The following is a 27084-nucleotide window of genomic DNA, read 5'->3' as shown; positions in this document are numbered from 1 at the left end:
TCAGACTTCCTTACACCAGAGTTAAAGAAATTTACTATTTGTTGTAGTGAGCTTAGATAACAAAACATGCCTCTCATGCATTTGTCTTGCTTTGGAAGACTTGCAATCTCATTTTAGGATGAGAAAACCGAAGGTTTTAGGAAAACCGAAAAGGCAGAAAAGGTAAAAACCCCAGATTCCACTGAATTTGCTTTGTTCTTAAAAAATCTGTGGCATCCTATGAATGAGTGAAATGTAGCCACAGCCTTCAGTATCATATGAATACAACACCCACAGACCCTATTTAATAGAAAATGAAACTTGGGTGTTTTGTGTGCTGTTGTTATACATTTCAGAGCAGCTTATCGCACGTAGCCATGCATATACTGTAGCATTATAACAGAGAGGAAAATGCAGCAGTAATGAGAGTGAAGAATGGTGTGCACATACAATCAACATCAAGAGACAGACTTCATTCTGATGACAGAATAAAACCGACCAGAGAACACAAGGCCTGTGCTCTTCCACTTTATGATCTTCCACTTTAATGGAACAAAGATAGTGCTCGGCCTGTGTCTGGGTACCCAGGGCTCCCCGGTCTGGGCAAGGATGCGATGGAGGCAGCTGGGGGGTGGTGACCTGGCCTTGCACAGGGTCCTGCTCCAACATGGAGCAGCACCAATGCCCGGAACATGGACCGAAGCTAGTTGGCGCTGCCTAGCGCCCAAATTCAACGTCCACACAACCCAGAGGTGCCAAGGCAGAGTGGGCCAACAGATGCTGATGGAGACCATGCTGGCACACCCAGCATTCCTTTGCAGGTGGCACAGTCAGGACTAGGCAAAGAGAATACTCGGACTGGACACCACAAAAAAGACTCCTCTTCTCCTTTCCATGCAAAAGTTGCAAACCCTTAAATAATGGTGAAATGGGCCTAATAGTCAAGTATAATCACAAGCCAGTGGCTGGTTAGATATTTAAAGACCAGTAAAGAAAGGACAGCCAAGGCTGTTGAAGGAGGAAAAGTGTAACACAAATCGCTTGAAACCCTATCAAATTGAATAAATGTGGACATGCTTTTGTGAGCATATGTGTTGCTAAGGAACAGCAAAATACACACTAGCTGTCATTCAAAGTGGGTGATAAAACATTCATAAAGGACTGGGACTAAACTCTTTTCGAGTTTAACACACACACATTAAGTCTCTAACTTTGACAGCTGCTTTTAAAACAAAAATTTCAACTCTTCTTCTAAAGGTTACATGGTCTTATACTGTACAGAAGCTGGCAAGTGGCTTGTCTGGAACAGATACCACCTAAGAGATGATTAAAGAGTAGGAACTCTAATTATAGACGCGAAGAAGAAGATTTATACTGCAGCGAGATTATTGTGGAAGGACTGATAAAAGGCTCGAGCGCCTCACCAGCACTCAAAAGGGGTCTCTCGAAAAGAAACTCTCCAACTCTCCAGCCATGGCAGTTTAAACACTTAATTGTCTCTAATTAGTTCATGTCGACGAAAATAAAATGAAAGAATAAAGAAAACACCACCACTGACAATTATTTATTTTATTATTAGTAAACTCAGAGCCAATTATTTGCCGCTTCCTAATGATGTAGGCACGTGTCAGTGGGGAAGTGCAGAACTCGGCACGCCTGTCCTCCCATCTCGCTCTCCCCTGCTCTCCGTCTCTTTTTAAGTCCGATCACATCCACCTTCCCCTGCTGAGTGGAGACGGCAGTGACCTGCAGGTATGTAAACGACCGTGAACACTGCCCTTAATCTCTAAATTAGGCGACAGCAGAAGTGCTGAGCTCGGCAGAAGGAATGTCAAAAGTCACACGATTAGAATACTTTTCTGCCGCGCTCCCACGAGGTGTTTCATTTGGGAGGTAATTCTCGCCGGCTCCAGATTGGCTGAGCTGGTCGGCGTGTGGCAGAGGCTCTTTCGGCCTCATTTAAATACATTAATCCACCGCACCTTTTGAAATCCACTACAGTGTGAACTTTCCCTTGCTTTTACACTCCCAAAACAAATCATATTCTGCAAAGGAAAAAGGAACCTGCATATTATACAAATATGACTTTCCATAATCTGTTTGATGCACATAGTGTATACTGAATTTTAAACATTGTTGTTTGATTTTGGTGAATAAGCTGGAGAATTGTTTGCCACACTGACAGGTCTTGTTTTTCTTCATATAATAAAAATGTATGTACGCTTCTGTTTTGTTTATTGCAACACTGCAGACTATAAAAAAGCTGGATTTGATTTGATTTGATTTCATTGTTTTTCCACCCATATCTGCTTATGCTATGATAGGTGACTGTGAAACATTCACGTGAAACAAACATTCACTGAAACATATCATTACAAATGAAAAATAATAAATTGCAATGCGACATGAATAGCATCTAAATCATGGATGGCACATACAGTAAGTAATTTAAACAACTCAGAAAAGTTCCTGAAAATTACTAACTTTTAATTGTTCTAGATGTTTTTCATCTAATGTAACCATAATGGACCACTGCAGAAATCCTCATAATTCAGCACTCCCTATAAAGCATGGCCGACAGATGTTATAGTCTGGCCTATTCATACGTATGTCTATGAAACGATGTACTAACAACCACTGATCTACCAAGTCAAAAATAGTGTCCATGGCACAGTACAAAATATTTCTAACTGCAACATAACCAACAACATTACCCATTTGAAACGGTGAAGCTCTGTGCAATAATGGCTAATAAAGAAGCATACTGTAGCATTTGAGCATTAGCCATCAGCCAAGCAAAGTGTTTTTAATGCAGTATATTTGGGACCTTATTCATGCAAGTTCATGCCTTTACAGGGTGCTTGAAGTGCATGAGCATGTCATTTTGAAACCTAAACTTACAGTACAGCACAAGTCACTTACAAGAGCAGCAGAATTATTGTGACTTTCAAAAAGAACACAATTCTCTGTGTATATATAGACTCGTGCTTGCTTTCACCATGCTACCCAGTCAGTGGGGTATGCACATTTGCATAGTGTCCCAGTAATTAAGCCACCAGAGCCTACGGAGGAATTCTGAGGACACTAAAGATATTTACAGATGTCTCAATGTCAGTCCCCATTCTACACAGGCACCCTTTTCCTGATACCAAAATAGATATCTTTGTTCCCAAAAGTAACATTTCATTATTTACACTACAGAAATATGGACAAAAATCGAAACAATTAGGGCCGGTTTCCCAGACATTAATTCATCCCTATATCCTAGACTAAAGACTTCAGTGGAGTTGAAAAGCTTCTAGTCTAGGACAAGACTTAACTGGCCTTTAGATTCGAATAGTTATTGCCTCTAACCATAATTTTCTATGGGGGTAAAGAAATTGTCCAAATTCAGTTTCTTTAATATGAGTCCAATCAACGTTCTGCCTCTGCTGACAGGCTGGGTTCAGTATGAAAAACACCGACCGCTCTATTTGTAATTCCAAGTCATGAAAAAGGCCCAAATCAACAGAGGGTAATTCTGGCGGGAAGGGGGTTGATTTGGGCTCTTAGTCCAAAGACTTTTTTTTTCCAAAATGAAATTGCTCTCCGCCAGCAGACCATGCATGGAGCAGTGATCTCTGGATGTGTCACCTGCCACTCCCTGAGCAGCTGTGCTGCTTGAGGTAAATGAGAAATGATTTCCTCAAAAGGTTAGCCGGCATCATCCACTCCGCTACTCTTTGTTGCCGCCTGCCACTTTCGATAAGCCTGCGCCCCTAATCCCTGCACAAGGTTTAAAAACTAGACATATTTCCTCTTCCCTTGTGAAAGACTGAATGATGTCTATCAAAATGCTCTCAAGCCTTTGTGGCATCCAGGTTTACCTTGTCTCACTGTAAGCGGGTGAGCGTGGATGCATATGTATGACTGTTATTTTGGGCGGCTGCCTTCTCTGGTTTATTTTTCCATGGGATTTCATGACTGGAGCTTGTATATGTTATTTAGGAGTAAAAACCAAACACGGGTAAGATACACAGCGCATTGGAGCCGACACAGAGAATACAAGGCCCTGTTTACAAAGCCCCACAATTTCCACAAACACAGCTCTTGCCGGTTTGGAGATGAGATTGTATGTGTCTGCCTATTGGGTAAGTGTATAGTGCTGATGACACTAAAGAACTGGATTACCACCACAAGAGCATTGATATGGAAATATGTTTTATTGCACTGAGAAGGCAAGCAGCTCAACATATCAGGAGAACTGAGAGATCAAATTAGCTGCTTTCAGACCTACGTGTAAGACCAGAGGTTCTGCGGATGGTTGGGCCGTATATTTCCAATGGACATTATGTAAATTAGCTTGTGTCTGAACGAAGCGAAGAACATGTGGAGATTCTGTTCATGTGCGTGTTCAACCACGTTCAACCTGGTCAACCACACGGAGATTCTGTTCATGTGCGTGTTCAACCACGTTCAACCTGTTCAACCACACGGAGATTCTGTTCATGTGCATGTGTGTTGTTCACACATATGTCAGCATTAGCTCCGCAGGTTAGCATCATGTCTGAATCACCCGAAGGGTCAGACCTCTGTTTGACAAAACTCCACATGTATTTCGGAGGATGTGTCTGAAAGCAGCTATTGTGTCTCACTTTGGTGTTTGACAGCCTTAAAAGATGGTAAATGGGAGGGGCATGTAAACAGACTATCATCGTGGAAGATAACATTTCTATCGCTTTATGAAAAGTCTACACAAGCCTAAAAAAAGACAAATATTATGGTCTATTTTGCTTAGTCTACCAGAAACAAAATGTGTACTCATGATAATTGGTAGACACTCACAACTTCCAATGGCATTTATCTGCCCTAGCCAGAGTAAACATCACAAATAGATGTGAAAGCAAACAAGTGGTGTGTTTTCCTAATAACCCCTGGACTGCATGCTAGGGCACGGTACGATGAGTAAAAACAAAATTGAATAACTCTATTTTAAATCTGACAGTTATTAACTTTTAACTTTAAATCCTAAAATGGCCTTTTCTGTTGACCTTCATACCTTTAGCTTGTTGATGACCCTATCAACACTGCAGCATCTATGTCACAATATCAATATGTCCAGCACAACCCTATTACATGCACAGTTAGGCTACTTTACACTTCCATAGTCACAGGTAAACACAAGGTCACTAAGATAAACATACTGTTAAATCAGTACACTTTACTGTGTATCAACTGCTCTTTACAAGAAAAACATACTGTTAAATCAGTACACTTCACTGTGTATCAACTGCTCATTACAAGAAAAACATACTGTTAAATCAGTACACTTTACTGTGTATCAACTGCTCATTACAAGAAAAACATACTGTTAAATCAGTACACTTTACTGTGTATCAACTGCTCATTACAAGAAAAACATACTGTTAAATCAGTACACTTTACTGTGTATCAACTGCTCATTACAAGAAATGTGAAATGAAAGTACAAAGAAAGAAGACCAAGCTACCAAGTTATACATATATGCTAGGAATATACCGCAGCAAACAACCCATGCACGAAACCCAAATGGCTTCTCAACTGTCATCGCAGGCAGCACCATGAACATCCACCAATCTGGATAGACCACACATTATTTGTATTGCCAATAGTAGTTTTTTCATAGGAATGGAAGTGAGCATCCAATGGACAGCATTTTTACAGTCAATTTGTACTTTTTGGGCTGAAGAAGTTAGCATAGCATCTGCCATTGAAATGACTGGGAATGGTATTCCTAAGTCTCTTTTCATCTATACAACATCTCCACAAGTGAGCTATGTAGCCTAGCATGGCATATCACAAATTAGCATGACAACTCACAAGAAGAAATTGAAGCCACCAGGCCTGGTTCCAATCATGGCAATCCATCTGATGCTAAGATTTGGAATTGGGAGCATTTCACCACAGCTCTGAGATACGTAACTGCCATCTTGGATTTTTTTTGTAACGTCCTCACTCCTAAATTCCCTTCTCACACACATCCAACTTTCTCAACCTTCCAAACTTCAATTAACGACAGGGCCGAGATTATATAAAAAAATGAGTACATCCTCTTTAACAATCTCTGCCTCAGATGCATCTAAGCTTTTTTACGTAAAGGTAATGATGCACAAAAAATGGCGCGCCTCACTTTATACGCTGTGCTAAACCCAGGCATTTAAGTATCCTCCACCCTCTACGGCCAGCAAAGTATATAAAGGGCATCTCGCCTACCTGAAAGCGTAGCCACTTGTGGGCATTAGCATCTGAAATAAGATGCAAATCAACACTTCTCTAACATCTCAGTACTTACCTTACACTTGGTTCGCCGCGGAAAATTACATTGTAGCTTTAAGTGCTTGGGTGTTGCCACAGCCAAAACATGCCACAATCAGATGGTGCCTATTTTATTTTGCAAATTTAGCACAGGCCTTCCATGTGCTGAGAATCAATTTGCATTTGGAAATGTGAGTGAGTGAGTTGGTGAAATAAAATAGAGAGAGAGAGAGAGAAAGTTTCCATATGTTTAGCTAAATTAGCCCATTTTGTTTCACAGTGGTTTGAATAATAACAGCTTCTTCATCAGTGAAAATTGTCAATAGCAAATTATAGCAAACACATTCATAAACTTGACAAAGCCAAGTACATCACGGTGGGAGGGGGCTGCCTCTATATTTGGATGCCTTGTCTGCCACAGTTGAGCCGAGAAAGCACGGTGAGGTGGTTTGAAAGCCTCCCATAGAAGACTAGGATAGAGAAGTATATTGATGGCCCTGAAGGAGAATGGATGGACCTGGAAGGAACCTCTATGCAGAAATCAATACAGATGTATTTGGCTTTGACACAAAATTGTGGTATGTGGATCTGTGATGGACATTCACTCAAAATGAGGTTAAAGAACAATATATTTTCTTTCTCTCTGAGGCACGAGAGCAAACATGAGCAAAGGAACAAATAGCACCATTTACCATTGGCACCATTGATCTCGCCTCAGTTTCATTACAGAGCAATATGTATATATATATACAGACCAGGAAATGGATATCAGAACTTAGAACAACAGAACAACAGCAGACGTTGTTCCATTTTAGCTGTATGTTCTCAAATATCAAAGGGATAATGGACACAGCCTTCGGGTATCAGAACTTAGAACAACAGAACAACAGCAGACGTTGTTCCATTTTAGCTGCATGTTCTCAAATATCAAAGGGATAATGGACACAGCCTTCGGATATCAGAACTTAGAACAACAGAACAACAGCAGACGTTGTTCCATTTTAGCTGCATGTTCTAGGGATAATGGACACAGCCTTCGGGTATCAGAACTTAGAACAACAGAACAACAGCAGACGTTGTTCCATTTTAGCTGCATGTTCTAGGGATAATGGACACAGCCTTCGGTTATCAGAACTTAGAACAACAGAACAACAGCAGACGTTGTTCCATTTTAGCTGTATGTTCTAGGGATAATGGACACAGCCTTCGGGTATCAGACGTTGATGCACCTCAAAGTGCATTGTTGCTCATTTGTAACTGTTGAAATGTGACAGCTCATTTAAAAGTTCACAGTGAGTTTGGCAAATTGATATACCATCGTAATGCAAAATCCAAAAAAGAAAAATCGAAACACTTCATCGTGTACAAATATCGGAAAGTTAATTGACTTTATTATGAGCACATCACAATAGGAAATTTAACCAAGCAGTGGTATATGAGAATATATATCTCACAAGTGAATATTACATAGGATAGCATATTATTTAAGTGTGGTAGTCACCAGGCCTTACATTTATGACAATTTTAGAAAGCTTACATTTCTAATGCTCTAAAGATTATGAACATCAAGATGATGTCCTTAACCCCACTGTCTTTCAACATATTTTCTAGGGTAGCCTAATTGGTCTAAATGTGCCTATCCCTGTTGAAGCTTGTACTCAGTTTTTTAAGTAATCAACTTAGTCATCAACTTATACCCCATTACCTTAAAACTATGACTATTTTGGACTGAAGTCACAAATTTAAACTTTCAACTAGGATCATTGGCAGTGATGAAGTCGAGGCTTTTCCAGCACTGGATGGTCGAATCATGATTAACAATAACCAACAAGTACAGATCTGATCCGATTGCAAAGATATAAAGGTTTACAGAGAGAGAGAGAGAGAATGTGTGTGTTTGAGTGAGTGAGTTAGGCCTAGTCCACACATACCAAACCAATCTTTTTTTCCTCCGTTTTCCCTGGAACCGTATCAAGAATATTTGCGTCCAAACGGATCCATCTCAACACGACTCAACACGTTACTTCATACCCCAGGCCTATAGGTGGCACTGTTTCTTTACAGAAATTGACCAAAACTTGCGCTTTACAAACAGACAGAATAGGCTACGACGAAATGGCTAGTGCAAGGAAACCAGAATTGTTTGTGTGGACTGATGGTGAACTGTCAACTGTAGTCAACTGTAAAACTAATAAACTTTATTTTACGGTTTGTGAAGGGTGCAGTCCCGTCCTTTATTTGGCTAACGCAGGTAGGCCTACTAATCACCTTTACTTTCTTTGGTTGTAGGATAGTCCGTGATTCACATTAGTTTTGGCTATCACCGCAATTAGGCTACTAAACGCAAGGCTTACCCAAGTTCTAGGCTATTCTGTCGCCACATTTATAATATTGCTATAAAACCTTCGTTAGTAACAGTCAATACTTTTGCCTGCATCAAATCGCGCATTTGCATTGAGTGTGCTACCATCGGCTTAACGTGAGTTCTAAGCGTCTTTGTATGCTTATATCTGATTTCACTCGACTGTGAATGCATGTATATATGTTGTAAGACATGTAAAATAAATGAATGACACTGGCACTACGCACAAATTAATGTAGCCTAAACTTACACCGCACTTTCCTAATAACTTAAGTTCTCTCGCGTCACTGACAGTAGCTAGAATGCATAAAAAAACACCGGGAAAAACAGTGTTCAGTCCACCGTCATAAGCTATCGGCGCTGCGCAGCATCAGTTGTGATATTTATCTTACGGAGTGTAATCGTAGGTAATGTCATGTATGAAAACTATTATTGTTAGGCAATATTATAAGTGCAAGTCCAGGGCAGCTGAGGTGTGGCGATGACATCATCGATACGCAAGCAGGATGTGCGGTTTCGCTGTCTAAACGAATTCAAACGGGCTACGGTTTCAGATTTTTCCACTCGGGGACCAGGTTTCAGAAAAGTGCGGTTTTGGGCAATGCGTTTACAGGATTCGTTCTGCGTTTAACCTAAAAAGCGTCTCTGTGTGGACAGGCCCTTAGTGTCTGTGTGTGTGTGTGTGTGTGTGTGTGTGTGTGTGTGTGTCAGGCTGCTTGGCCCTGTCTGCACTACTGTATCAGACAGCATGGCATGGCTTGTCAGAAGATCATCCTCTGTGTCTTGCCTGGATGACAGTAATGCCGTATGAAGAACTGGTTATATAAACAGAGGACTCCATAGGCAGCACCTCCAGTCATTTCTTAACTCCTACTGCATGTTCTCAACAGCTTTCCACATTATATTTCACACAGAGCACACCTTGCATTTTCAATTAAACTGCACACAAGTGAAGTGATTCACGATTACAACACCATCTTATCTCAGTCGCCATGCGGAAAATAAATGCCAGGTTACAGGAAGCTGTATGATACACAGCATAATGCAACAAAGACCATGGACTCCACAAACACCATCTCTCTGGGATCTTTCATCTTTATCTAAGCCATTTGGCTGGAAACCCGTAGTGTGGGAGTAGGGAGGGATCCTAGCCCATTTTGATGAAAATGTTAACTAGGTAAGTGCCAGAAAGATAGATAGTGTACTGTCAGTGCAGGCAGGAACATGAGGATACATTGATATTTCTCATTACGCTGCTCTCTCTGCCCCGTGTTCACTAATAACACTGCCACAAAAGAGGCAGGCCGAATGATAAATAACAGCCAAATCAAAAATGAGCAAGCCCCCTTGAATATGATAGTTGTGGCTCAGTTGCTTCACACTGCTGAGAGCCTTCAATAAAGATCGATCTAATGAATGAGGCTATCAAACAATATCAGGCAGTAAGAGAGAAAGACAAACACAAATACAGAGAGAGAGAGAGAGAGAGAGAGAGAGAGAGAGAGAGAGAGAGAGAGAGAGAGAGAGAGAGAGAGAGAGAGATAGCTATCCACAGTCACTGATACCAGACAGAGAAAAAGCTTGACCTGGTACAAGCAATCACAGTCTGGCTATCGAGAAGGGCAGACACAGGCAAACCAGAGAAGACAGGCTGTGCATCAACTGCAACCAAGTGCCACACAAACAGAGCTTCACCTTTTGGCTGAATACTGCCAATGGAAAGAGATACGAGATCAATTCTTTCCTAAATTCAGAGAAGCATCCAGACCTTCAAAACTTTAAGGATGCAAGTCTAAGAATACTATTAGGAGAGGAACAAAAGAGCGCAAGAGTCACAGCAAGATATATAGATGCTTGCCATAAACAAAGGGAGTCACTTCATCAGTGAAGCACACAAAAGTCAAACACACACAGACACACACACACACACACACACACACACAACCACATAGCCACACACACACTTACATGCATTCCCATGCACACCATCACATACGTTGCAGTAATGTATGATGTTTTGTTTTCTTTCTTTACACACAACTATGTACATGTATGCATTGGCAATATTGTATTTTTTGTCATGCCAATAAAGCTCAATTGAATTGAATTTAATTGAGAGAGAGAGAGAGTAAGAGAAAAAGGGAGGTTTTGGTACAAGACAGAGAAAGTGGGAGAGGGAGACATATTTTGGCTTATGTCTGATAAACTTCAAATTATTATAAAAACAGATCAAATCTGATAAAAAAAAAGTGCAGAGTAACTCATGTTAAACTATATAGATGGTAAAGGTGAACACCTAAGTTCTTGCAACATCTATGTTGTTGGAAGAGTGTTAGCTTTGAGCCACATCAATTAGCTCACCTGTGCGTGACGGCTATCCCATATAGCACTGTTCTACACTCTGGTTCAAACTGAACCAAGTCATTTATTTTTATATTTACTTGGCAGCAGAGACTTGTCACCTGTCTTAACATACACTGACCAAGAAAATAAACATTCTTATTTAAGCAAACTGAAAAATGGATATGGTTCGAGTATTGTAGGCCCAGGTGACATGTTTGTTGTGTTTCAAAAGAATCTGCCATTAGACTTGTACCCTCAAGTGCTTGATTTCACCTCAAGTTAAATCTCCTTTCAGAATTGCCAACACATGTTAAATGTCAACTTCTTTGTATCACTGACTAGAAATGCACAAACTAAAGGTAATGGATATAACAACAACCGTTCAATACAATGTAACATGCACAGAGGATGTAGGAAATGACATTTAGGTATCAGGCACCTGGTGGCATTCTGGAATCCTTGACTGAATACTACTGGGAAAAGACACTACATATACGGCAAAATTCAATCAAGGGCATGTGTTCCACCAAATTCCATTATAGTGGAGTGATGAATTTTCAAATGCTTTGACCAAATTCCACTCTTACAATATGTTCTCTTTTAGTGCAGCATTGGAGAGTGAGCTAAGATAACTCCTAAATAATTGTGGAAAGTACAGGTTATGACACTTTTCCGCCATTGTTCCCTGTAACAAGTATGACAGCAAAGTAATTGAGTTTTGTCTCAGAGGCAAGGTATATGTGGAAAGGAGTAGGCATGCAATGATCTGAGGCTTGCTCTAATCAAGTTGTCCTGAAGATAACTTATTCTGGAGAACAAGGCTTGTGGCACTAAATGGGCCCATTAACAGCATGTCGTGCTTGTTGATGCAAGATTTGTGTTGTGTTCCAGCTGACATGTGTCTTTATATTTGCACTAAAACCATATAAAATAATAACAATAAAACAACATATATTGAACATCTATTTTTTAAATTTTCAGGGAGTTACTAATTACAAATATTACCGGTATGTTATATAAAACAGGCTTTCATGCACAATACATCAATTCTTACTTCACTTTGTCCATTAGCAAAATAAACAGTAAATGCCATGGTCAAGTATCTCTAGTTTCGAATGACCAGCTGATTCTTCAAAATAACAAAAAAGAATGGTCCGTTGTAGTGACGTGACAAAAGAGGGAACCCAATCCTGACTGACTTCTGGGGCGGGGTTGACGAGTTTTAAAAAATCACTGGAAAATTGTTTCTGTGAGCCTAATCTTTAAACAAATTAGCTTAACAAGCTTAACAAGACCAGCAAGCTAAAGTGTCAGAGTTAGCAATCTTAAATGGGCATACTGTAACTGTTTGATAACGCTTAAATTCAAATTAGCCTTTTTATTTATCTTTGACAAATCCAATGCCAAGGCCAAATGCTGTATCTTTCAACAACAACATTAGTGAAAGTTCAACTAAATCTGTTCAGCCATGGGATTCAATACGTTTGTCCCTGGCCAGTGGCAAGGCCAGTTGTTTTATCCTGCATTATCCTGCACAGTGCACACAGACAAATAAATAGACAAACCACACGGAATCCATAGCCTCCCTGGCAACAGTAGTCAAATGTGATTTCAGTGTTTGTCATTGTGTGCTAGGACATTCGTCTACAGTATGTTTAGCCTTGTCGACTTTGCCCAACAAAAAAAAGAACAGTATTTTCTCTTGTCAATTTTAGATGGAAACTTGGCAACACAGCTCTTTGGACACATCACCACCACTAAGGACAGGAGCTACTCAGCAAATATATTTCTACTTCAGTAGTAGCACTGCCAGGATACGTTCCAGCCAGAACAGTTGTGTTTACACACTTCAGGAGAGAAAGAGAGATACAGTATAGTACACTATGAAAAGAATACTACACAATCATAATGCCATGGATCCACATTGTATACCAGTTGTGACTGGCATGCTGAAATGTTAGCCTATTTTAACCTCACACCTAGTAGTCTAATAATCTGTTACTATACCAAAACTTAAGTCTTAATGGTTGACTGCCACACCTGATTTAGCACACTTTTTATCTTCTAGTTGTCAACTTCCTTATGGGGTTTTATGCTATCTAGTATGGACTATTAGGCTTCGCAAATAAGATGAATTAAGAAGATCGGAAAGAGATGAGAATTACTGTGTAACCTTTGAGGTTGTGGGAAAATAATTGAGATGAAGTAGTTCAGTCACATCAATAATAACTTATGGATGGAGTCGTTCTTTTCACACCCTATTATCACAGTTATGCTGCCAATGTGACATTGTTCAGGACCGACCTACCATTCCCCAAAGAGGTGGTTAGAGAGCGGGGTCTATATTCACCATTTGCAAATGACATTTGCTGTGAATGAATAAGAGTAAATGAAAAGATCAAGAAAATTACCTAATGTTCTTTTTAAAGCAAAATATATCCCAACGAAAATTACGATAGATCTTTGTAAATGTGGCCCTTGAATAATTTCCCATCTACTATCACAACAGGGGAAAACTGTGCTAGAGAGCCAACTGTGTCTCATTTTTTCTCTTGCCTGATTAAAAGGTCAAAACACTTATTTTGAAAACTGCTGACCTTTACTAGGTGTAATGAGTGGAGCCTTGAAGAAAGCTAGTTGGAAACCAAAGGAAACAATTTGGGTAAACAGCAGCCAGGATCAGCATGCTATTTTTTGTGGTGCTCTCACAGAGGTTATCCGCTGAATTTATCAAACACTAAACTGATCCATCTTCGTCTGCTCCGTCGTCTCTTCCATTCCCGCCTATGCAACCCAGATTTACATGACAAAACCCCAATGTGAATATTGTGCTTTCAGAGGTCTTATAAAATATATAAAATATAAGTGAGGAAAAATTATATTCATTTTTAATCAATTGTGTTGACTTCTTCCTACGGAGCCCTCCGGGTGACATGGGGAAAAAAACATGAAGAAGGAAAAAAACAACAACAATGTAGTTTTGCGGGATCTCGCAAAACTTTCTACTTTTGGAACTTGCTGGGCTTCCTACTTGACCCCAATAGGCCCACAAACCACTACCGCCAGATGGCAATCGTATCATGATACTATGATTGCTCTATCACTGTTGCGTGTTGTGGGTTTTCTGGACACATTACATAGGCCTATGACACGAGAGGGAGAGGGAGACACCTGCGTGCAGACACGCACACACAGCAGGCTACAATAAATTGCCTAACAGACAACAGCCTAATTTCGAGGTATCACTAATACCTATTAAATAAATGTAAAGGACACAGAACTGTAAGCTCAAATTCAAAAACGTTTGAAGTCTACCCAAACATATGCAAAGGGAATATATATAAATTGTGTTGCATATAGCCAGCTTAATTAATGTCAATTTAAAGATTATGATTAGCAGTTTCTATGCATTTTTCCATTGATAGTTACAGGAAGCCACGTTGTTGTTTAAACTATTGTTGCTTCTAGCCCACGTTACCTCCAGTTTCACTTGCTGCAGGGACACACACATTGCATGAGCGATCATAAGCGTTCTATCTCCGATGTAGAACTCAAATGTGTCTTGACGCCGCCGTTTGTAAGATCGGGTCAAATAAGACGTTCTAAATGGAACGCGATGTAATTAAGCTTTTTGCGAGATCTTGCAAAACTTTGCGAGATCCCGCAATGAGATCCCGCAAAAGTGCATCATTTTTTTTTCTTCTTCATGTTTTTTTCCCCATTACTTTTTTTTTTTTTTTTTTTTTTTTTTTTTAACCCATGTTTTTTCCCCATGTCACCCGGAGGGCTCCGTATCTTCCTACGTCTCTCAGAAAAAAATAATAACTTGGTGCCTTCCACACAGGCTGCCACTAATACTGAACACAAACTCATAATACAAATTGCCTCAGGGGTTAATATTCAACATCCACACAATCCTGTGGAGCAGTTGTGCCCAAACTTGGCACTATCTTACCACAAATGCAAATTCTTCAGAGAAGATATACATTTCCTGGTGAATTCAAATCAATTTAAAGGGCTACGTGTAGAATTCTGTAGAATTTGTGTCTTGAATTCATCATTACATTTGCAATATTGGCAATATTTTGTATTGTTTTCCATTGAGGAATAAAGTGTATGGTCTGAACAGGGTCCAAAGCTATTTGTGCAGAATGTTTTGAATTGAAAGAATACTACATACAATCCCTTTAATGACAGGAGTGTTTGATCATGCCATGTTATGACATGGCATTTTGCTGGATAGGGTAGTGTGACTACTGTATTGTACTAATCCTGGGCCCAACTTGCAATTTAAAACTGTAGTCTATCTATATGGCTGGAGACATTCCATTTCCTACCAGCTGGTTGTAGGTGAGCTACGGTCTATGTCATGAGGAAGATACAGCAGCACTGAATGCTTGTCGAGCTGAGACTTAGACTTTACCCATTAGGTCTTCTGACAAGCTGATATATTCAAAGCAAGAAACAAAAGAAACAAAAGACAAAACAAGTATGATACGCAGTGACATTTTTTGGCAAGGTGACACTGCAAAGAAAATTGGATATGCCATCTGGTACATCAGAGAAGAGCAACGCACAAAAGCTCGCTGAAGACTGTATCTTTCTGAGAGCGGCTGTCAGAAAAGGGGACAGGCTCTTTATGACCATGCAGTGCGAGTCTACCCTGGCACGTCACTTCGTCTAAATAAAATGACAAATAAAATCCCACGCCAGAGTCCCATTCCTAACTCTCCCCAGGATAAACACCCAACCCATCATCTGCACGACACACCGTGGTGGTAAAACCCTTCAGTCCACATAGAGGTAAAATTACTTTTTTATTGACTCACTAATCAATCAACACTCATATTAGAAACACATAATACAAAGCAATGCATATTTTTCTACTTAACGTAGAACACTTGATGAATGATGATAGCTCAGCTGGAAGATAATGAAAGTAATGGTATAAAGAATGCACTCTGCTCTTCAATAGATGCATCATAAAAATACTTGGTATCGACACAATATGATTTCAACACATTGCTATGATAAACTGACATATATACTCCAAGTGAATAAATCCGTAAGCAGACAAACAGAGGAGATGAGGATGCAGGGCAATTCTCAGTGGGAGCCGCAGAGCTCAACTGTTCCATTGCCTCTTAAAGAGCCTTTATGGGAGAGAAAAGGTGCTTAGTTTGGGCTATAAAGAATAAACAGGTGATTACTCTCAATGGAGCAAAAATACCTCAAAGAAAAATGTTCTCATTTGCTGCGCACAACATATAAAAAAAAATTGAAAATGGCTGGGGTGTGCTCACAATAACCCTTATGATGGCATGCAAATTAAAAACAAACCTATTTATATTTCAGTGGTAGAGCTGTGTTGTGGCTGTGGTCTGCTTCTCCCCGCAAGCACTTTGGGAAATTATAAGCAGGCGTGCTTTTATCAGATGTGGTTATTAGAATATTCATATCAAACCTTTGTCATTGATATTTTCTCATGGTACGGTATGGTGTCTGGTTGTAAATTCAAACATGTCATCAATAGATATTCAATTTGTTTTACACTTATTTTATTTATTTAAATATAAAACAATAAAATCGGCCCGTTAAGATCAAGTGGATGCCTTTGTTTATGTCACCGATAAAGCAAACAAATGACCCTTTATCTGAGTGTCACAAAAAAAACAGAACTGTTAAAGGTTGTATCAGCGATAGCGAGCTCGCTACTCCCCCCCCCCCCCCCGCAATTAAAACTGAACTAAACGCGCATCTAGTCAGTTATTGGTTGAAACACTTTATTTTGCCTTTGAGTGGGTTGCCAACCCTTGTTGGTAGCAATTGTTTTTGTGTACAGATCTCGGAGCCTAGGCTGCCTACAGAGACAGTCTGCTTATGGGGCAGACAGCTAGTAGATCGTTACGAAATATTAGATGAATATGATAATTTATGTTTGGGCCTTTTTTGGGCCTGAAATCGCTGATACAACCTTTAAGAGCGGGAAAGAAAACACAGGAAAGAAAAGTTCCGGAAGAAAAAGGGGAGTAGACAGGAACAGCTGAATGGATTTGAGCTAGCTCGCAAGTCAGCACTTTGAGCTACTTCTTTATATTACTTCAAATCCATTGTTGTGAAGATAGTATGAAAGTCTTGTAACTGTGTACAGCCACTATTTTCACCACATTTTTTTGTATATTGGTAAGTTTGTCCACTTTACCTTTCCTGGCAAATAGACTGGACAGCTATATTTGGGGTCTGATATGCAAGACTGTTTGGCATTATCATCAATAGTGTGCCCGGAAAATGCCAGTGTAGCCTACATCACGCACAGTCAACACTGTTTACATGTACAGTAGGATAGTGTACGATTTTGTTTAAAAAATATCCCATTTTCACTGCCATTTGTATTTTTAATAAGGTCCAATTTATGATACAAATCAAATAAGTTCTAATCAACCAAACTATTTCATAACAGTGTCTTATTTAGAGTAGGCATAGGATTTGTATTACTATGGTTAATATTGTAGGCTAATACTGCTGTCCATGTAAATATAGCCGTTGATTACAAACTATCACAGACACACATATATCTTTTTAAACGGAGTGCTGTATTTAGTTGCAGTCAGATAATGTGTCTGTCATTCATTTTAAGATGAGAACATTAATTTAGTTTCTATTGAAAGATCTTACAATAGAGTCTTGTTTCTGATGCCGTTGCACAGAGATTGAGATTGGAAACCCATGGGAGCTGCTAGTACCCCAGCTGCTGAGACCAGTACAGCCGAGAGCTATTACAGGGACACACAGCCCACAACAACCACAAAGATCAAATCAGCTCAGAAGAGAAGAGAAAGGCTTTGTTGATTTTTAGAAACATGTTGATGTATATTGCACAATGAATATGAGTGTGAATGTAGATCTTGATTGTCAACTTTGAATCCTGCACTTTGAGGACACCAAGAATTTTAATTAGGAGCATTCTTCAAATGTATTTCACATATTCATTTTAAACTAAATATGTCTTGTAACCACTCGGTAAGTTGCACAGTTTTGAAAACGAACGTTAAGGGTTGTTTTAGGACATGTTTGAGTAGCCTACTACAGTATGCCCATTGCCAGCCACCCTGAGAAGTGAAAAGGCGATTCAAAACGAGTCAGAAAAGTCGAGACAGGACCAATCGTCAAAATTTCGGTGTCCACCACTCTAGTTCATCCAAAACAAACCAGAAAAGGGCCTTAAAGTGCTAAAAACCGGAATTTTCCTTTAATGATGATTAGGTTAATTGATGACCCTATCACAAATGCAGGCAAGTCAATTTTGTCACTTTTGGGAGTTGGTTCTGCCCACCTCAATGAGCTATGCTAAGCTAGGCTAAGGGTGGGTGTGTCAGACTGAGCTATTGCATACACATTGACGAGAAGGGTATGTATCATCTTATCTATCACTGGGGGAGACGGTGAATAAGCTCATTTCCAAAAATGTTTGCGTGTTGACATGCTAGTTACTAACGCTACCCATGGCAATGGTCCCAATCCGATGAAAGTTGCAGGTTCAAGCCCAGGCAGATGCAGGGCTGAGCCGCGTGACTCAGTCTAACACAGCGCTGGTTACATTTGAATAGAACAAGAATAATTATCCTACCTCATCGTAGACGCTATCATTCCTTTCAAAGTCTCCAGTCTTCCTTGGCAGCACATGGACATGGACATGCTGTAATGGTAATGGTGGGGGAAATGGCAAAGGGTATTTTAAGACATTATCAGACATTTGAAAGACAAGCTGTTAAATAGCACACACAGGATATTTTGCATTCTTAATGTGTATGGCCCCACACTTGCTCCCGTTTTGCTTTATCTTTTAATTTCACCAAGTGAACGTTTTCGAGCTACACGCTCTTCATCAGACTTGACTTGTTTTTTTGATTGTCTGACTCTTTTGTCCTGCACCTGCGTTTTGGATGTGCGCACCTCTACCTTAGCTAATGTGTATGGCCCACCAGTGAGCACTGGGACTGGTTGCTTCATTGTTCTGGAAGACACAGATTCTGCTGGATTTTTGCACATTTGAAATCACAAGAGAGAGCAGTAAATTCCACCAAGCATGCATCTGTAAACCTCAGAGGCCCGTAAGTTTCATACAGCCCTTTTAAAACTTAAATTGACTTTGTCACGTGCTTTCCTATTCCCTGCAGCCACATACCTTTTGCATGGTTAGATTCAGAATCAAGAGCACGCCTTGGGGGAAGTATGGATTTGAGTAATGCTATAACAGAAGGCAGCATAAAAACAGTTACCAATCTCACTAAATATATTGTGGAGTGATCAAAGAGCTGGATTTATATACTCAAATCAATCTGTAACTCAACTGAGATCCATTTTTTGTTCTTGTTGTTGTTGTTGTTGTTGTTGTTGTTGAGATTACACTTGTAGAACTAACAAACATGAATGCTCACATGGTAACAGAAGACTTCTAAATGCACATCACCTCTAAGAAAAGAATAAACTCCAAAACTGATTTTTGGCACTACAAATGGACATAGTAGCGTTCTACATTGTTAAGTGTTCAAACTTACAGTAGGCAACAAGGATACTGGAATAGTCAGAACCTTACAAAATGAGACAGCTCTGTCTTTTGATAACACAATACCTGGCACCTGGTTTCCAGAAAGCTAGCTTAATGCATTTAAATGTCACTGTGACATTGTCCCAATCAGATGCATGAATAAATGGTAAGAAAAAGAATAAATAAATATTAACCTCTAGTCTAGACACTTCATCAAGACATAGATGAGCTATGCTACTCATCCACAGCAATATAAAACAACCCCATGATTTCATCTGAGTTGTATTAGTCTGCGGAGATAAACACAGGAGCCCATGCGAATGAGCGTTGCTAACTGTTACAAACAAGATAACATGTTTGGAGGCATCTGCTTTGCTGCAATGCATTTCCTATTTAATGAGTCCATTTGCATAATGGTTGCATTATTAAGTTTTTATACCTTGAGGACACTTTGATGAGGAAAAAAATACCACCAGAGTACAGTTTATCAAGAAGACATTTCAGATGTTGCTTAGTATTTTAAACCAATCTCAAAGGACATTTCAATGTCTAGATCATAATATGCAACAAGGAATGGTTCGTTCACATACAATATTAATGGTGCTAGAAAAATAATTTTATGTTGTGCCTTTATTTTCTGCAGGCAACTCAGTTGTCCCTGACTTATAGTTTGAAGTCTGGAGAATTCATTGTGCATTCAATACTTTTTTTTTTTCAAATAAAAGGAACATTTACAGTATATGAACTGACAGAATTCAAAAGGAAAGTGATTCACTTAAATGCATTTTGGAGACCTTCACTCTCACAGTATAGCACTGTCCCACCAGGGTCAAATGACAAAACCTCTGTCACACATTCATCCTTAACATGGTGGTGAATTCAATCATTCAGAGGAACAGAACACTTGCAGTGGCAACTTTTTCTTGAGGTCCATAAACAGTTCCAGTTGATGGAGATCAGGCTGCATAAGACACATTTGTTTGGGCCACGTCCCTGGCCGTCCTTGACCTTGCGTACATAACCAGTGGTTCAATGAGTCTCTAATTGGAGCAGCTGGCTAGGCCATGGTTCATTGGCAGCCATTCTCTGTGTGTGTGTGTGTGTGTGTGTGTCTTAAAAGCCCACGGCCCTGATTGTGACTCAAAGTTATTGGTCATCCACTTTCGTTTGCGCATATCGGTAGACTCGAAAGGCAAAAGCGTCGATGTTCCAGGGGGCAGTCTACCCAGACACTTCAGATAGAAACCTGTCTGCCATTGACACAAGAGCTTTGTAAAGTCCTTTCCTCTGGCCCTAATTAAAACAGATGTCTATTAATTAGATTGTGACTAAAGACAAATGAGGTAAATGGCTGCAGTGCTATTTATATTGTTTAGGTTAAATCCAGTCAGACAGGCAGACAAATGTATTTAGTCATGAGCAGCTGTGATCATATTAAGATGGGGGGGGGGGGGGGGGGTGGCAAACAGAAACAACAGCTTAGAGCTGGAGCTACTACTGCTGCGCACTAATTATAGCAGGGGAGATCAACCCAACAGATACGTTCATAAAGTATAAATCAATAGTGAAACATGGTTCAAAATACCCTTAATTTCTTCACTTCCAATATAATGTCATTTAATCTCTATGTCTTACATTCTGTTTAAGATTATGTCAATTTCTGCTAAATGTCAATCTCATATGGTGATTACAACAATACAGTTATGCGGTTTTATATGTTTTAACTATAAAAATGGTATGTAAAGTTCCATATGTGCAGTTCCTGTACATTAAAGTCAGGATATGCAAAAACTTCCAAACTCCACTGGCCAAGCTCAACCTTGTCTCTCCTTCACACACCGAGCCCCGGTCACCACCAGGTCACCACCTGCGCTTTCACACTGGACCGACATTCTGGAGGCCCAATCAATGTCTCTGAGCTTTTCCCTCTGCCTTGTTAAAGGCTATAAGGCTCGCTGGGAAACTTCAGAGGGGGATGTCTTTGTAAGGCCGCCCAAGTTGTTCAATGAACCCGGCTTACGGAAAAGCTTGCAGGGACACTTGTCCACATTCAGATATGCTTTTGAGATTTCAGACGGGGGGAAATACTGTAGCTTTTAACCTCCCATCTAAATCCACCCTATTGACAAAGATAGCCATCACGGCCAATTAGTGTACTCATTAAGAGTTCCGCTCACAAATGTCCGTTATTGTGGTTTGAACCCTTGGCTGGGAGAACTCCCCCTGATATCTCTGTGCTGACTTTGATACACAGGGATCAATGGGACAGAGGCTACACAGCCCATTGCAGAAGTCCTATTTTGCTCCTGAACCCCAAGAAAGGCACACCAAGATCAAAGTAGTGGCTGCAGTGGCTATCGTACTTTCTTGTCAAAGTGCCAATCTTCAGGTCTAAAGGTGGGGTGAATCACCCCAATTTTTTTTCTCTAGATGAAACTCACTCTCCATCATAGTGATTAACTGCCATGTAAAAAGAAAGGCTTGTTTATACAGTATATCCCTTCAAAGACAGGATTGTGTGGGATCATTTTTTTGCTGATCTGGCAGTTTTACTAAGGAAGCATATGTGCATATTGTGACTGCTGTTTTCCCCTCACATTGCAAGGTCTATTCTGAAGGAAACTAAACCATGGACGCCAGGTCATACCATTCAGATACAGAACACTGTTTCCTGACAGACCAATGCACATACAGAATTTTCATGGGTATTTCACACTTATGACTAAAATCAGGATAAGGAATCTTCCATCCTATATATTTTGATGAATATAAACTGCAAACATCAGCTTTTTAGTGCATGTTTTTATATTAATAAATACGGTTGTGTAGCCTGATACTGCCAAGCCTCATAATAAAAATGCCACCTCCTGTTCTGAACAATAGCGGTCCAGAAAAGCGATGTGGCGGCGGCCTCAGCATTGATTCCCTCAATTCCCGTTTACCTGACTAGAGTGTGCACAGTCGAGATTATCTGACTAGAGTGTGCACAGTCGAGATTATCTGACTAGAGTGTGCACAGTCGAGATTACCTGACTAGAGTGTGCACAGTCGAGATTACCTGACTAGAGTGTGCACAGTCGAGATTATCTGACTAGAGTGTGCACAGTCGAGATTATCTGACTAGAGTGTGCACAGTCGAGATTATCTGACTAGAGTGTGCACAGTCGAGATTACCTGACTAGAGTGTGCACAGTCGAGATTACCTGACTAGAGTGTGCACAGTCGAGATTATCTGACTAGAGTGTGCACAGTCGAGATTATCTGACTAGAGTGTGCACAGTCGAGATTATCTGACTAGAGTGTGCACAGTCGAGATTACCTGACTAGAGTGTGCACAGTCGAGATTACCTGACTAGAGTGTGCACAGTCGAGATTATCTGACTAGAGTGTGCACAGTCGAGATTACCTGACTAGAGTGTGCACAGTCGAGATTACCTGACTAGAGTGTGCACAGTCGAGATTACCTGACTAGAGTGTGCACAGTCGAGATTATCTGACTAGAGTGTGCACAGTCGAGATTATCTGACTAGAGTGTGCACAGTCGAGATTACCTGACTAGAGTGTGCACAGTCCAGATTACCTGACTAGAGTGTGCACAGTCGAGATTACCTGACTAGAGTGTGCACAGTCGAGATTACCTGACTAGAGTGTGCACAGTCGAGATTACCTGACTAGAGTGTGCACAGTCGAGATTACCTGACTAGAGTGTGCACAGTCGAGATTACCTGACTAGAGTGTGCACAGTCGAGATTATCTGACTAGAGTGTGCACAGTCGAGATTATCTGACTAGAGTGTGCACAGTCGAGATTACCTGACTAGAGTGTGCACAGTCGAGATTATCTGACGTACTCTGCATCAGTGGGGCCACATTGCTTTGCAAAGGAAGACAAATGATTTGTTTTTTTTAGTCACTCTCATATTTGCAGAAAGATAGAAAATTGAGAAACTCAATTCCACGATATTGATGCTAAAATTTGTCTCCAGTCTCTCGGGTTGCTCTGAGGCAGAGTTGGTAAAACTGCATTTGCCTCTATACAGTCCGGCACCTTTATTCAATCAAGGGCAGGAGTTTTTATTACCAGCATAGAGCACCTGATTGCAATAATCCATTTGATAAATGGGGAGACAGCCCCGCAGTAGCAGGTGCACTATACGCAAGATAATATGTTTTCATAAAGGGACTGAAAGGATTTCTAATTCAGAGTAAGTCCATGTTCAAAATTAGTTTATAAAAATGGAGATTATTCCAATAAGTTAAGGAAGTGTGAGGACAATCCCTCAGCAGCACATATTTCATGGAGGCAAGGTATCATAATGATTAAATGGAGAGAAAAAAAAAACACCAGAAACAAACTACCAAAAATTAACAAAATAAAATTAATCTGGAATTAATCAAGTGAATCTACAGAAATCTCCTTTCGTTTTAAATGCATTTCTCTGAAATGTTCTTCCTAATGTCCTTGTTCAAAAGCAGATGAAACAGCCGTTTTCATCATAACTTCTCTATAGTTGCTGTGTGCTGGTGGAAACTTTCAGGATGGGGTAAAAAAACATTTGGCACTAAAACGCCTTGACTGCTTCACTTTCCATTCATTCATTATTCATCATGTTTGTTAGTTGATTTAGAAACTGCTACGGCAAAATGACATCAGGCCAAAAGGCAGACCACAGCCCTTTATGTGCGCATTTCAAACTACAAAGCCAAGATCTACAAAACCTCTAATGGACAGATTAACGCCCCCATCTCGTTGGAGCCCGATTCAGAAGAAACCAGTGGTCTCTAGATGGGATGCAGTGATACAACGAGAGAGAAAACACATCTTTGGCATTCCTGACATTTTCCATTAATCAAATGAATGTTGATCGGTTTGTGTTTTGCCACGGCTTGGGAGGATAGATGCTCTGAGCATGCTGTGCAAGGCTAATGGCCATAAAGGATTCTAGGGAGAAGAGGCATTAACAACAACAATGAGAACAAGACAGGCCACCTTTTATATGGAGGGGTATAATATATATAATATAATATAATATAATATATACCCCTCTATACAAATCTGTTTCCTTTTTTTCTGTTTCTGTTTTCTCTCCCTGTCAGTAACTTTTTCCAGTAAGCAGCAGGTTCCTACTCTGGCTAAGTCTGAGAAATGTTAGTAAGAAATGCTAACACTGAAATGTTAGTAAGAAATGCTAACACTTTAAACGCAGAGTTCCTTTAATTGGAACTGTATCTGATGAAACAAGCCCTCTAATGGCAAATATACTTTCTAGTAATACAAATTTTGAAGACACTCCTAATCCACACAAATCCCCATGAGGAGATGCATTTTATGTTTCTATAGATTTTGTTTTCATTTAACAGATGCTTTGTAAGTACCTTGTCGTATAGCAAAAAGTGTCTGAATAATGCCATAAAGTACATTTTAAACAATGACACAAATGCCAGCCTCCTGAAGGCACCACACCTGAGACAATGCACCGATTTGGCATTTGCTTGTGAATAATTAGTGCTACTCTTGAAATCTCATGTGGATTGGAGCGGTCAACAGCTTGCAACACAGGGGTAGGAAAAAAAGAGGTAAATATTACAAACTTCACTAACCTATCAAATCAGTGGAATATACAAACCTCCAGCAGGGAAGAATAACATTAAGAAAAGAAAAAAATGAAATAAAAAAAAAAATCATTGGTCTCTGAAATTTACGTTAGCCATTCTAAAACTGATCTTTTAAATGGACGCTTATTGATGTTGGAGCTTATTAGTCATTTCCTGAAGGACACACTTGGCACCAGATGAGGAAAAGGGGAAAAAAACTCCCATTATGTCTGCATTTCACAGCCTAATCAGATATACTGTAAATGGCATTTTCTATTCAGTGTGCTGTATTTGTCGGTGTTTTGTTTTAGTTGTTGTTGCAAAAGGTCAGAAGGTGAGGTCATGCCCAGGATGCATCAAATGTTTAATCCATGTGTGGATTGTCGTCACATTATTTTCGATATGCGATGGCATTCACTGACCACTGACCTACCACCTCCAGGCTTGGGAACTCCTTCCTTGGATGTCTCTGTTGTATTTTATGGTCCTATCTGAAATTCCATCATTAACATTTCAATATTACACCTCAGCCCAGGCTGGAGCTGGCTCTCATGGCAAGTGCCATAAATGCATAATTAATGCGGCACTTTATATGCAATAAAAAAGACAGAGCACATTAGCAGCAGCATTATTAATATATTCAATATGGTAATTAGCACTGCAACTTTAAGAGAGGGGATAAAAAATGAAACGTTAAAAGCACAGGAATTGTTGAGCTTCTTTCTTGTTAGACTTCAGATTTAGGACAGGTGTAGGTAGGCAGTTTGTGTATGTGTTATATAAATGTTTGCTAGGGATTTTCCCAGGGGACAGTGCTGCCAGGGAACGTTCCCACGGGTAGCAGCGAATGGACGCAACACACACTTCCGATAACGATTAAGGAACAGATAATACATGTTGACCTTACACTCCTGTCTAGCATGTAGTGGGCTGGAGCTAGCACGTGTTTATAGTGCCAGGTAATGCCACATCTATTTACATACAGCGGTCTGGTCCGGGTAATGCCACATCTATTTACATACAGCGGTCTGGTCCGGGTAATGCCACACCTATTTACATACAGCGGTCTGGTCCGGGTAATGCCACATCTATTTACATACAGCGGTCTGGTCCGGGTAATGCCACATCTATTTAGATACAGCGGTCTGGTCCGGGTAATGCCACATCTATTTAGATACAGCGGTCTGGCAGATGGTTTTTAATCAGGAATTGGAGTGTAGCACATTTATGTGTATCAGGCTGCCTGCATTTGTGTGACCACCTAGCAACCACCTAGCAACTAAATGGTCAGTGACCATGGCCATGCTGGCCCCACGCTTTCAGCCTTGAACTGAAGTTCCTTGTTAGTTTAGACCCCCCCCCCCCTCATTTATTTTGTCTGACAATCATATAATGGTATCGCTAATCCTGAATTATATTCCTTGCTGACGTGCACTTTTTGCTACATCAGCTCAAATTTAAAACTGCCAGCAAATCTTCCACGTGAGCCACATACATAAGAATAAATATATAAATGAAACAGATTCCTAGTCAAAATTCAGACAGAGCATGATCATCAAAAAACAGGCAGACAGCCTAAATTGCTCTAATCTAGCTAATCAGGTGTGGTGATCTGTGGCTTTCCCTTGGCCCCATGAGGCTTAAGCCAGTGGAATACGTTTCAAGTCCACAAGTACGCAAGCGTCTGCTAGTGTGTCCAGGTGACGTAATGTCATCACCAGAGAGTGCTGATGATGTGAGCTCAGAGAGATGATCAGAGAGCCCTGTGCATCTGGCCATTTATCCCCCCCCCCCATTGTTTTGTGACTGCTTGGACTGCACTGACCAAAAAGACCAGCAATTCCAACCGTCCTGCTTGCCAATACTCCATTGACAACTCCATAGACACCAGAATGTACCATTCCCCCTCTACAGTTCGCCCAATGCAGTGTGTGTTTAGCACAGAGGACATCACCCCCTCCATCCCCCAGGTTTAGTAGCCCTTC

The 27084-nt window shown here is 40.3% G+C and overlaps 1 protein-coding gene across 1 annotated transcript in view; it reads right to left on the bottom strand.

Annotated features, from left to right (window-relative positions):
- Window positions 1-27084, bottom strand: part of LOC143104922 (bis(5'-adenosyl)-triphosphatase-like) — a 75500-nt gene that overhangs the window by 17626 nt on the left and 30790 nt on the right. Inside the window, exon 5 of the mRNA XM_076269253.1 lies at window positions 18585-18653. Within this exon, the coding sequence (XP_076125368.1) occupies window positions 18585-18653 (69 nt within the window). The remainder of the gene's footprint in view (window positions 1-18584; window positions 18654-27084) is intronic.

Source organism: Alosa pseudoharengus, unplaced genomic scaffold (genome assembly GCF_046254945.1).
Source record: "Alosa pseudoharengus isolate Yale_2024_CS ecotype anadromous, Long Island Sound unplaced genomic scaffold, YU_APseudo_1.1 YU_APseudo_1.1_scf_5, whole genome shotgun sequence".
Lineage (NCBI taxonomy): Eukaryota > Metazoa > Chordata > Actinopteri > Clupeiformes > Clupeidae > Alosa > Alosa pseudoharengus.
This window is presented reverse-complemented; position numbering and strand designations above follow the sequence as displayed.